General features: G+C 38.0%; 1 protein-coding gene across 1 annotated transcript in view; it reads left to right on the top strand.

Annotated features, from left to right (window-relative positions):
- LOC114240534 (uncharacterized) overlaps positions 1 to 14,621 on the top strand; it is a 120,751-nt gene that overhangs the window by 92,400 nt on the left and 13,730 nt on the right. Inside the window, exon 2 of the mRNA XM_028171120.2 lies at positions 12,526 to 13,478. Within this exon, the coding sequence (XP_028026921.2) occupies positions 12,530 to 13,478 (949 nt within the window). The 5' untranslated portion in view covers positions 12,526 to 12,529. The remainder of the gene's footprint in view (positions 1 to 12,525; positions 13,479 to 14,621) is intronic.

The following is a 14,621-nucleotide window of genomic DNA, read 5'->3' as shown; positions in this document are numbered from 1 at the left end:
TTGGACCAATAATATACCTAAATAGCTACCGTATGTTTCGTAGACCTCTAGCGGTGGCCTTCGACCTTTAAGGATTTTTTAAAAACACCCATCAGCAAAGGTATCAGTAAAACTACAAAACACATTCATTTCTTTAAAGTGTTTCACAAATTAAAGAGCGGGCGGTTAGAGTGGTATGGATATGTTATGCGTAGAGGAATGAGGAAATGGTATGGAAATGGTAGTGCAACGTAGAGGAGGAAGAGGTAGAACGAAGAAGACATGGATGGAGTGTTTTAATGACGATATGAGAGAAAGAGGATTGAGTGTTGAGATGAGGGCTGATAGAGGAGAATAGAATAGAAAAATTCGCTGTGCCGACTCTACCTAGTAGAATAAGGTGGAAACAAAGAAGAAGAAGATATTCATTTCAAGACATTAACAGCAATCCATATTGAATTGTAGCACTATCGACTTCTAAATTTACAAACTGCGCATGAACACATAAAAAAACAATAAGAAAGAATATAAATAAGACAACAATGTGATAGTGAAATATTACCACAAGCGTTACACTTATCCCACGCTTTCGACGGTGTAAATGTATCGATAAACGCTCACCGCGCACCTGCCGTGGCACGGACAGGTTTGTGATATTGACAAAAAACGCGAATAATGACCACAATTACCCGCGGAAGCTGCTTTCCTGCTCGGCGCTCACTACAAGACCCGTCGTCTTGTTCTCAAGCCTCGTTAAGTACTTACCAGTTTAATAACAAGACACATGTTCAACTAGACTTTCAATTAAACGCATAATTAACATTCCGCTAATGAGGTGACCGGACTACTTCAGAGATTACAGGAGCTTGCCCGATGTGCTCCTTTTAATATCTGTCTCGCAGGAAATCTACAAGGAGATATATAGGGCTACCACAACAGCTTTCGAAAGGCCTGCGAAAATTCTTAAAACTTATGTGACGATTGTGATTGGGCAATATTAAAAAAAAAAACATTGAATTCCAGATATTATTTTCGGGGTTTCTTACTGAAATTATTGCTCGCAAGGGGTGGTGCCAAACCCCACAATTACCAATACAGATCCGCTAAAACTGCTACAGAATACTAAATTCATTTGGCCAAATACTTATAGCCAACTATTAGATTGAGCAAAATAAATTGGACTACTTTTCCTGGATATATATTCTTAACTTCCTCAGAACAAAGATTGTGTTCTTCTAGGTGTAAATATCTCTTACTCTCTAAAGCATGGTAGCGGTATCCGGCAAAATCATTTTTGCTTCATTATTGTGTCGCTAATTAGAAGATCCTGTCCGTCTTTGATGATTAATGAATATAGTCGACCACGGACTACACCTCATCCTAGGTTTTTATGGGCTTTGTAGACTGTCGGGTAACACTTCGAGCTTCGGTATCTTTTGTGTCATTTCCCCTTACTCCGCATCTTCAAGCACTGCTCGCGTCAGCTACTACTAGTACTACTTAAGTAGCACCCGTTCTTAGCAGTGGTAACCTCGGCTGTTATTTCCCAAATTTCTTCTTGTTTGTTCCCATGCGCTAGTCCGATCAGATTAAGACAACTCTGGACTCCAGCATCAATGTCACTATCCACTTCGCGGAGGACAAGAAAGAATGGAGGAACATAGGCCTAACAAAAGTTCATGACCCTCAGCACTGAGGAGCACGACGCACGGAGGAAGTTCGACGAGATTCATAATAAACAAATCATATCAAATAAGTGACTGGTGGGAGGCTGTATAGTTACACCGCTGTCCATCCTGTGAATTACCGCAGAGTTGCATTCCAGTTTCAAGGCTGTTCTATTCTTGTTTGTACAAACAAGTAAATATGTATATCTAGACCCGAACGAATATCCAATTTATTAACTAAAATTGGGTCTATTTGGAAAATAAATTGGATTTTGATTTTCGTTACTCGGTGTCTGATTCGGTGGTGCAATAGTTAGCGACACTCTGACTGTTGCGCCAAGGGTCGTGGATTCGATTCCCACCGCGGGTAAACTTTCGTGTGATGAACTGGTTTTTGGCTCTTTATCTGGGTGGTTATTATCTATATATGTATATATTTAAACGTATATAAATATGTATGTATGTCAGTCTCTGGTACTTATAACAAAGCGAATCTTAAACTGGTGCCGGATGACCGTGCGTAGTTTGTTCTCATTTATTTATTTATTACTTAATTTAAATTAAACACCCTATATTTTACACAGCTCTAAGTATTTATATATAGCATTTTATCTGTTTGTGATATCGGTAATAATAAAGTCTTCATGTTCTTAAATAAAATAATCAAAAAAATCTATAACTTCGACAAAAAAACCGAATCCCGACCCTAAAAATTACCACGTTTCTTTGAAAATTTCATCTCGTTTTATTTGAACAAGAAGCTCGACTTTCTACTAGAGACCTGGTGATATCAACCTGGGAACAACACACAATAGCATTGTACTATCTTTCCAAGAAGGTTTCTTGTCAAGCGAAACTAAAACTTAAAGTCGTCTCGTTAAAGTCCATGGCTTAGAATATTCGAGATAATTCGAGATTGTAGGATTATGACGTGTCACGTATGTAACACTTTAATGATTTCTATTCAATGTATTTATGCGTCAGTTTTTTTTTTTTGTCGAAAATAGATTCGACTTTGGGAGTTCATCATTTTCTATTACTGCTATTTTAAATATTGCTGTCATGATGACGGTAGATTGAATTATGCTGTATAATTGTGAACAATGACAGTCAATCTCTTGTAGTATACAAGTATTTTAAGGACAAGAGTTCGGCAACAATTACTGGTGGTAGGACCTCTTGGGAGTCCGCACGGCTAGGTACCACCATCCTTCGTATTTCTGCCGTGAAGCAGTAATGCGTTTCGGTTTGAAGGGTCGGGCAGCCGTTGTAACTATACTGACACCTTAGAGAATATATCTCAAGGTGGGTGGCGCATTTACGTTGTAGATGTCTATGGGTTCCAGTAACCACTTAACACCAGGTGAGCTGTGAGATCGACCACCCATCTAAGCAATAAAAAAAAATCCTCTTCGTTGAACAAGTCTGCGCAAATTTCAATTCAATTTCAAAATTCAATTTGATTTAAAATTTCAAAATTCAATTTCATCATGGCCCGCTTGGTATTAAATGGTTACTGTGGCCTATATATAAACGTAAATTATGCCGTTCAATTTGAAGCCTGAAGTCAAATATGACCCTTCAAAATAAAGGGTTAGTCAAAATAAAGTCAAAGGGTTAATAATCTATACATATAAATAAAATTGGAGTGTCTGTTTGTAATATTGAAATAACCGCTTTTTACAACATGCATATGAATATGAATATGAATATATATATATATACGGGACATACACCAAAATAACATTTTTTTACAATTTAGTTTACTAGAACGGTTTGGACCGATTTTGACGGAACTTTCACTGATAGGTAGCTGATGATATACGGAGTAACTTAGGCTGTTTTTTTATACTAGCTTTGCCGCGCTGCGTCTTCCTTGGTACGACAATAACCGCGGGTAACGTCGCGGGACTCAGCTAATAATAAATACTAGTGGTCCCCGGTAGTCGAAATTCGATTATAATTAATTGAAATTATAAATACACTATTACGATTCAATTGTCAAAGACTATTATACTTTCAGAGATTTCGCCAAGACTACACTTTAGACAAATGTTAATATGTATAGACAAACAATATTTAATCTATCCTCAAATTGACCTCAGACTATAAGCAATAAGAAAAGTTTGACAATAAACAAATAGTATGCTGTGTGTGTTAAATACATGGTAGTGTGTGTAATGTTTTTTTTTTTTATTTATTGTATTTTTTATGCATAATTTAAAAAAAAAAATAACATTCTGCAGTCCTTCTCTATATGCTCTATAAGTGTGGGAAATTTCATACTCCTCTGTCCGGGTAATTTTCGTAAAAAGGGCTACAAATTTTTGCTTCACGTATTAATATATAGATAATAATAATACAATAATAACTTCGTGCGAGTACATCGGTCGTATCGTAAACTAATTAGGCCACGATTGTCGTATTAGGCAATAAAAATAACTACACATGAACAAGGAGCTTAATCTATTAGGTATAAGCGTATGTGATACTTCGCATATGGTCGTGCCTCGGGGCGATCTTGACCAGCCATATAAAGGTGTAGGTCAGGCGGTTGGTCCAATGGAAGCGATTAACATTTCTTCCGATAACACGGCTTAAGGTTTTAAGGATGTGACTAGCGTTCTAAAGGATATTCTTTATTAAACAAGACAGTCCAAGTGATATGTAATGTCGAAATTACGATATAATAATAATAATAATTAAATTTATTTACTCTACAACACAAATAACTTTTCAATTAACATAACATAAAAATTATAATTCTAAACAATACTACAATATATTACACTGACACAGTGGAGATAAAAAGGCCGCGGCTCAGCTTTGTGATAGCTGAAACTATCGCTGTTATTCTGCCGCTGCCTGTAATCTTAATCTATAAACTAAACTAATCTATATAATAATAAATTAAACTACTAAAACTAAAATAATATTAACTAATCTTTAAAAAAAATCTAATAATGCCTAAATTTAAATATGTGGCATATCTACAGAATCGATATTATAAATATTTAACGACTGTCCCACCCCTAAAACTGCAGTTCACGAGTACTTCTCTCTTTTTTACTGGTGGTAGGGCGTTTTGTGAGCCCGCACGCTTAGGTACACCCACGCTGTCTATTTCTGCCATGAAGCAGTAATGCGTTTTGGTTTGAAGAGTGGAGCTGCCGTTTTACTGTAAAAACTGAAACTTAGAACTCGTTTTTCAAGATGGGCGGCGGCATTGACATTATTGATGTCTGTGAGGTTCGTGTGTACTATCCACTAGGTGGGCCGTGAGAGATCGCCCACGCATCTTATTTTAAAAAAAAAGATATAAGCAGTATGGTGCTACCTACTCATAACAGCCCAAAATACGGTCTACCAATAGTTATAGTGACGTTTAAACGAAGCTATAGTGTATTTTTAATGATAGTTATACAAAAACGAACGCAATCAAGGTTTTCTGATCAATTACTAACTCAACAAATGACTGTTTGACTTTTTCTCTGCGAGAGAAAAACTGTCAACCCTAAACAAAAAAAACTTGCCTTACAGATAAACAGGTCGACCTTCAGCCGACCGCGAGGACACAAGGAAGTGCAATCACCCGTGAAATTAACTGCTCTAACTGTTAATTACTCATTAATTTCCAAATCTTCATCCTTATACTACCTGCCAATAAGATTTGCACGTATAATTCAAAACTATGGCTTTTACAATTAATTTAAATTTCTATAAAAGTTTTTGCAGTCCAATGGTGATCGATCTAGCTGTAATATGCTAGTATATCTAGCTAGTAGAAATTAAACAGGTTGTCGTCGCCTGCCCTAAACACGTCATTACGGATCCTCCCGATCCATTAACGGTGCTTTTAGGTACCTCAAGCACCGGTCACCGTCCTCGCCCAACCCGTCGCTTGCGACGAAGGGCTCGATGAATAAATTAAACCATAGACACAGCCCACTGAGTTTGTCGCCGGATCTTCTCAGTGGGTCCCATGAGCCCCATGAGCCCCATGAGCTCACCTACACGTCAAGGAGAAGCTGAACTAGCCTCTCTAAGCTGTATATAGGTAAGAAAGAAAAAAGTCGTGGTTTAAAGAATAAGGCGCCCGGTGTAGAGTCAGAGAGTTTTTTTTTTATTGCTTACATGGGTGGACGAGCTCACAGCCCACCTGGTGTTAAGTGGTTACTGGAGCCCATAGACATCTACAACGTAAATGCGCCACCCAGCTTGAAATATAAGTTCTAAAGTCTCAGTATAGTTACAACGGCTGCCCTCCCTTCAAACCGAAACGCATTACTGCTTCACGACAGAAATAGGCAGGGTGATGGTTCCTACCCGTGCGGACTCACAAGAGGTCCTACCACCAGTACAAGAGAGTATAATTTATTGCACAACAAAACACAACTAACATTAAAAAAACAGTCAACGAGCAAATACACTTGTACAATGGGCGGTCTTATCGCTAGAAGCGATCTCTTCCAGGCAACTGTTTAATTTACAGAGAAATTACTTACAGTGAATTATTTAGAGAGAAATACGCAAATTATAATTTTGCGGGTTTGATTTTTGTTACACGCATATTTAAGTATATCGTTTACATTACCTTTGAAATAGGACTTTCAGTGTTTTGCATGCCTATGCGATATGCTTATCTGTTCTCTTATACCATGTGAGCATGCTATACTTTTGCTAGGGTTAGATATGATGCACCTTCTGCGGAAGAATTTGGATTCCCGCGGCCCTGCGCGCACGTGTGGGTGGACACCGGGGTGGTTTTAGCCGGTAGGGTCCGGCACGCCCCTCCGCCTTTCCCCAGGCGGAGGTAGACCATGAGGATTTCCCCCCGCAAAAAAAAATTGTTGTCGCAATAGGAGTATCATATGTAGCAGGGCTTACGGATCGTTCGGGAACACTGGATCTACGGAGGGACTTTGATTCTCTTATATTATACCTGTCCTGGTGAAACTGGGAAGGCCTCAGGGCCACCAGTTACACTTCAAACATAAAAGAAGATTCTCTTGAGTGAGTCCATGGAGAGTTTTTTTTATTGCCCTTGTAGGCAGACGAGTAAAAAAACAAATAGAAATACACTGTTGATGATCGCAACGGTTTTATAGCTAGTATGTGTGAACTCAAAACCAAAAGATATTATCATCTTGAACAATCCCTCAAAGCACCGGTTTGACTCTGTCCCTGGCATTGCTGAAGTCCATGGGCGACGGTAACCACTCACCATCAGGTGGGCCGTATGCTCGTCTGCCTACAAGGGTAATAAAAAAAAAGTGCGTGCGTACAAAGTACACATGTCAGAAGTGAAACTTTTTTGGCGAACTAATTTATGAGTCTTGCATACATTTATACAAATCTAAAACTTTAGATTTCCGACACTTAGAGGTAGGGAAAAAGGAAGATAAGTTCCCGCCAAAAGTCTGTCAAATATCAATCTCAAACCTCAGTGTTGACAGTCACATTATGTTTAGATTTTTAAATTGTAAATGACTAATATTTTGCCAATTGAATTGACTAATTTAATTTCATGCTATTTGATTAATGTTCCAAATTCTTTTCATTTCATTTCAATTTCTATTAACATTTTTCACAAAAAAAAAAAAAAATATTAGGCTGTATGGTATGATACATTTGCCTTTCCAGTTGGAAAAATACAACAACTACTACTACTGACATTTTACAAGTACTTAATTTCAATAGTAGTTTGACGTCACTTCCGTTGCATAACTGCGTGACGTTCTGTAAAAATTTTACCCTCGTGCGCCTAAAGAAGTTTCACTTCAAAAATTACTATTTAGTAAATAGGTTTTACCGCTTCGCCTTTCGGAATGATCTTGATTTTTTTTTGTATATCAAATGCACAAAGTTAATTGCGCATTTGTGTAATTAAGCGGGTAGCATTGTCGCAGCCCTGGTTCCTTGGGAAACGATTTAGAGATAGCTGTCCGCGGAGTTCCGTGTACCGGCTTCATAAAATTGAGCACGCACCGAACAATCCTAATGATGTTTAGCAGATAAGAATTATCACGTGTGAAACAATTTAAGAGTCTAGCTCGTAGGCTTGTTTCAGATTGTTTTTATTTTAACTTTATATTCGGTTAGCACAGATTATTAAATTTATTGGTGGTAGGACGTATTGTGAGTCCGCACGGGTAGGTACCACCAACTCGCCTATTTTTGCCGTGAAGCAGTAATGCGTTTCGGTTTGAAGGTTGGGGACAGCCGTTGTAACTATACTGAGACCTGAGAACTCATATCTCAAGGTGGGTGGCGCATTTACGTTGGCGCCAGTAACCACTTAGCACCAGGTGGGCTGTGAGCTCGTCTACCCATCTAAGCTTTTGCGTTGCGACGGTGAACATTCGTCAGGTCTATAAAAAATTTTGCAGTAAGAAAAAACCTTTTTATGACTACATCATCATTATTATGACAAATGAGCTCATGGTCCTTTGTAACTATAGTTATTGGAATACATAGAACGTTAAACGATCAGTAATTATCCAAAGCTCAATATAATTCTTAGATATTTTTTTGGGATTTTGATATCAGGTGCGACGTTAACGTTGGATAAGATAAAGAATGAGTATATCAGAGGAAGTTTGAAAGTGGCCCCGGTAAACAACAAATTAAGGAGCAGACGGTTAGCGTGGTATGGACATGTGATGCGTAGAGAGAAGATGCATGTGACTAGGAGATGTATGGAAATGGTAGTGCAAGGTAGAGGGGGAAGAGGTCGACCGAAGAAGACATGGATGGAGTGTGTGAATGACGATATGAGAGAGAGAGGAGTGAGTGTTGAGATGACGGCTGATAGAAGAGAATGGAAGAGAAAAAATAGCTGTGCCGACCCCACATAGTGGGATAAGGTGCAGAAAAAGAGAAAGAAAGATATCAGGTGCGACGTTAGCTTTCTCCGCTAGTACTGCTCTGATTTTAGTTAATTTGCGTCCGGGTATATTCGCATCAATCGATATACATGCACCGGGCGTCTTAACGATTAGGCAACGGACGTTTGATTGACATCGTAATCGTTAATAGAGTTGAGTTCCGCTTAGTAAAATTTCAGTTTGCATTGCAAAGAGCCTCACTGGTTGAAAAATACATCTTCCAACAAATTCTAGAAAAATAACACAATGATTCTAATTAACGCGACTTCCCACGTTGTTTTACATCTCTAAAGATTTTTGAACTAATTAAAAAATATCACTGAAATCAGACGCCACGTAATTATTAAGAGATTTCTCCTCAAGTTTCGTATTTTGTCGGAAGTGCACTAGTTATTATGTAAAATTAATCCCATCGTTGCTATTGTTGGGAAATTAATGTGTGGCTTAATGCTTAAGCGTAAGCGGAAGAGTTGATTATAAAAATATAATTATTATTTGTAGTGTGAGTAAGCTCATATTGTCAGGTACCATACTTTGGAATGAACTCCCCTCCAAGGTATTTCACGAGCGGTATAATATATTCTTCATCAAATGTGGTTTAATGTAAATCCTCGACAGGATGCCTCTAGGATGCCAGAATTCTAACCATCAGGTAGGCCAAAGGAATATATTTAAACACATAAAAAATATGGACGACTCTCCCGCGTTCTTATTGACATTTCTACCTCGCAATGTAAACGGTGGGGTAGTGTCAAATCAGTGGTCTTAATGGTTTAGAAATACATGTTCAGACTTGCAGTGTGTAACTATATGATCGCTTGCTTGGATCTCCATAAGGCTGTGTATGCAAAGCATAGATCATGCCACTAATATACAAAATATTATAATAGCAGGAGGATTTTCAAGAGTTCTCAGGGCTGAGATCGATAGTGATGCTTGGTCATTGACATTGTTGTTCTTCCCTTTGTTGTACTAGATAATGTTAGTACCTATAATCATGTTGTAGATATAAGCCTTGGTTTTAGGGTAGCCACGTGTTTGTTTACCTTTTGATCGCAGTTTCTCCTTCCCCCTCTCTGGGGCTCTAGCTCAGAGAGCGATTGAATGTTCTGGCGAGAGTATATCGAATTCGTTTAGTGACAGTGCCACATGCGCCGTGTAGATTAGAGGCTAGCACTACAAAAAAATATAAATCATACAATTTGTTTACAAGTATCATCATCATCATCGTCATCATCAACAGCCCACAGTCGTCCACTGCTGGACTTAGGCCTCTCCCAATCCACACCACTGAGCCCGGTCTACGCTCTCGCTACGGCTGCCCCACCCTTCAAACCGAAATGCATTGCTGCTTCACGGCAGAAATAGGTAGGGTGGTGGTACCTACCCGCGCGGACTCACAAGAGGTCTTACCACCAGTAATTACGCAAATTGCAATATAATTAAAATAATTTTTATTCTATTTATATTTTCAGCTGTAGTCGCCTCTTACCTGTACCACACATCGAGGCACGCGACCTCTAGCAGGAAACGCACTGTCACATGACAGACGTATTGTTTTACCAACTTTTTTTTTTGTACGACATTAATTCTCGAAACTCATTACAACTTTCTTTTAAAATATCTAATTGTTATCTAGTATCCGATGATTCCTTCATTTATCTAACGTCTTAGATAATTTAGGTTGTTAAGAGGTGTTATGTAAGCGTATATAAACTTTCAAAGGCTTTTGTGGTAATTTCTTACGCTTTAAGTCATTAAGTTGTTAGTGAGTGTGCGTTTTTTTTTAATTTAGCAAATTATTAAGTATTAGTCTTTTAAGAGATTTTAAAAACACTTTTACAAGTTAGACCCCGAGTTTTAATATATTTTAAATTTTACTACAACCGTCTCTTATGAATAAAATAAACTAAACGGCTACCGCGCTAGGTAGGGTGGTGGTACCTATCCGTGCGAACTCACAAGACAACAAGACCTTTTACCATCAGAAAATGTAAATGTTTTTTATTGTATTAAAAAAACATCAGTCCTAGATAGTACATTTTGTTTACGGAATACGTTTCGATGAATATTTTAAAATAAGTAAAATAATTTAAAAATAAGTAAAAGAATTTTACTGGTGGTAGGACCTCTTGTGAGTCCGCGCGGGTGGGTACCACCACCCTGCCTATTTCTGCCGTGAAGCAGTAATGCGTTTCGGTTTGAAGGGTGGGGCAGTCGTTGTAACTATACTTGAGACCTTAAAACTTGTATCTCAAGGTGGGTGGCGCATTTACGTTGTGGATATCTATGGGCTCCAGTAACCACTTAACACCAGGTGGGCTGTGAGCTCGTCCACCCATCTAAGCAATAAAAAAAAAAAGAGGACCGAAAGTACATTTTCTAGATACGATGCTTGTGTGAATTAAGAAAGCAAGTGAAAGTGATACTCGCTAACAACTCAAATATATATTACTAACGGTAAATATGTGTAACAACTATTGTTAGTTTATAGGTACTAATACAGTATTAGAATAAAATAAAAACTTTTGCGGACCAATCAAATAATATTTATGAATGTCGGAAAGTAGACGTGTATGTTGTCCGCTGGAAAATAAACTTCTTTTTTTCCCACCTGGCCTTGAGAGGCTATTTCAGCTTCACCCTATAACATGTAGGTGAGCTCAAACCAGAAGTGTTGCTAACACTGGCCCTAGCAAGAGGAGTGCTTCGCAGAATCTATCACCGGATCGGAAACGCGACCCACTGAGAAGATCGGCGAGAAACTCAGTGGGCTGTGTCTATGGGTTAATTCGCTCGTCGAGCCTTTCGAGGGTTCGACGAGGACGGTGACCGATGCTTGTGGTACCTAAAAGCACCGTTAATGGATCGGGAGGAACCGTAATGACGCGCTTTGGGCGACGTCGACTATTTACCATTCGGTCTACATGATAGGGTATGTAATTCCCGAAAACAAACGATTCAGACTCTGAATCAACACAGGATGCGCCCGTGTCGACGAAATTTAATGTATATTTAAATAAATTCAAAAAGCATTTACTGAATATTTAAATTTAAATTTTAAAAAAATTGTTTTCGGTAATTACATACCCTATCATGTAGACCGAATGGTAAATAGTCGACGTAATAATTTAAATTTAACTTAGTTTAATATAACATAATAATATTAAGTGTAACATTTTAATGATTATTAAAATTCTGTTAAAGTAATTTTAATGTGAGTTATTCCTGCGCTCCTTCTTCGCTTCGCTGACTTTGGATTTGTTGTAATCTGAGTTGATCAATATTTTAGATATTGATAAAAAAAAAAAATTGTTGTATTTATGCTTTGCTTCGTGTACATATTACCATTAATTGGCGTTAGCATAATTACATATATTTACTTTCTGTTTTATCCTCGTATTGATGGAGTGTATTAAGCTAAGAACATTTTTGGGTGTCTCTTTTAAATATAATTGTCTCGTGTATATGAAAACCTAAATAAATGAACAAAGCAACCGGATTCGGGTTTGAATCAACGAAGCGATTTCCACATTGATTATGATGATTTCCAGCAGTTGCAGCAGTGGACTCGGGTATTGAAATCAAATACAGAAATCTATAGACATGAGCAGGGTCACGGGTGGATGGTATCGCTCTGCCTATTCTGTTGGATTAAAAAAATTAAAGAGCATCTGCCACTTTGACATCATCTCTTGTCAGAAGATAAAAATTAAAGCCAAAGACACGTCAGACCTCAAGATACCGCTCGTTAGTTCTGAATGAAATGTTACATAAAAGCTTATAAATATTTTTTAAGGTACCTAGCACAATATCCAAATGTAACCCCTGATCATTAAAATCTTAAAGTAATCGAAACGTCGGTGAATCATAATAATAGGGTGACAATAAAAACCGTAAACCGTAAAAATAGTTTTAATTATGTTTACGAATCGCGAGAATTCAAGAAAATGTAAAAAATAAAATTCTAAAAACGTTACCTTTTGTTACAGAGCCATGACGGTGAAGAAGACAGCTCGTTCAGGCGGTCTCGCAGCGCTGGTCGCCCGACAAAAGCTTCATTCCAACCAGCTATTAGAAGTCCTAGGGCTCAGCAAGCCTCCCTACACCTACAACATCCTCGTCGGCTTCAACGAGAAGGACCAACTCCAATTGCTAACCAAATACGAACACGCTGAGGATGAGAAACAATCGCTGATCAAAGATTTTACCGACTACAAATCTAAGATTGAGAATATCAGCATCGATGACATTGCCAACTGCGTCAACGTTGAGACCTACCCGAATGGCGACAACACTTTAGTCTTCTACGTCATAAAAAATGCAGTCAAAGAGGCGGTAGCTTTGAAATTCGAAAACGAGCAAGACTTCAAGAGAATATATTTCACTTACAAATATTTCAAAATGAGGAATCGCCTGACGAAAAACACGGTCAACACGAACGAGGGCTTATTCGCGAAAAAGAAGACCCACCACGACATATTTAAAAACAACAAGAACAGCGACGATTATGGAATTTTCGAGAAAGGCAAATCCGAGTATGACCTGATGCGTACAACTGATAATGACGGGGTCACACATATCGCTGTTCACCAGAAACATTTGAATGCCAGGTTCGATCAGCCTATGAGTATAATAGGTATTAAAAACGAAGTCGGCAATGTAGACGAGATTGATAGTATTATCTACACAGACATAGATGTGCTAGCCAAGCCAGACAAGAAGAGATTATTTCAGAAGAAACCGAAGGCCCCGCAGCCCCCAGCGCTGAATAAAGACGCTAAAGTTTTGAAAGGTGAATTCGTGCGTGTGAATGTCGATAGAGTTCCAGACGTGATCCCAAAGGACAACAAAGCTAATAAAGTACCGGATATCTTAATATTCAAAGAAAATAAACAGAAAAAGATCAGTCCCCCGAGCAATTTATGGTCGGCCAGTAATAAAGGTGAGTTGTTTTAAAAGGAATAATTTTTATTGATAAGTTTATTTGATTGGTAAAACCAGACACAGATTTGCAGCGAACACAAGTATGGAATGTTACGGTATGTTGAAACGTGTCGATAAATTTACAAAACGAATAAATAATCTTACAAATATTCGTTAACATTAGGTTGATTTTTGGGTGAATTGCAACTATGCGGAAACTGAACTGAACATTATATGCATTTTAAATTTTGTTTTCTACAGAAATAGCCTTATCTTATCGGATATATAAAACCGTACCTTTCAATAACTTTTTGTAACTATAGTTGAGACCTTAGAACTTATGTCTCAAGGTGGGTGGCGCATTTACGTTGTAGATGTCTATAGGCTCCAGTAACCACTTAATATCAGGTGGGCTGTGAGCTCGTCCACCCATCTAAGAAAAAAAAGCACATTAGGTACTATTCGAGTATCCGATTGCGTACCAACGGTTTGTCGCTCGTACAACTTTGGAGCAGTCAATGCATCTTATAGATTTCGTCATAGCTTCATTTTGAACGTTTAAAGAGTTTTTACTCAACTCACGAATGCCGATCACAGCCACCGCTGAATTTATCGGAGCCAAGGCCGCGCCATCAGTCGTCTTTGCGCAATCGGTCATTCACCCTTGCGCATCAAGCGACATTGCGCTTCTAAAGTAATTGGCGTTAAATCTAGCGTATTCTAGCTCTTTGTTGGGCGATTTTCGTTCACATTTCGAAACTTTGTTTGTTATTGATTCGATGCGGTTTGAATCAATTAGGTTTTTCACAAACTAGTTTTATTTGTCATCGTATTGTCATAATTTACAAAGTTGACTTTTTAAAACGCGCCTTTTAGGTAGTAGTAGTAGTTTTATTTTTGCAACTGGAAAGGCAAATGTATCATACCATACAGCCTAATATTTTATATATTTTATATATATGAAAAATGATATTATGAAATGATGAAATGAAGTTGATTAATATGAAACATGACATAAAATGGAATGAAATGAAATGAGATCAGATGATATGTGATGAAATATAATCTCGGTATCATTTACTGAGACTTTTTCAGTGTACTTTTTGGAGGGACCCGAGAAGTTACGTCCAACGGCTTTGTTTCATTTTCCCACATTTGTGCA

Source organism: Bombyx mandarina, chromosome 16 (assembly GCF_030267445.1).
Source record: "Bombyx mandarina strain Sakado chromosome 16, ASM3026744v2".
In the NCBI taxonomy this organism is placed as follows: Eukaryota; Metazoa; Arthropoda; class Insecta; order Lepidoptera; family Bombycidae; genus Bombyx; species Bombyx mandarina.
Note: the sequence above shows the minus strand (reverse complement) of the source record. Positions and strands in the feature narration are given on the sequence as shown.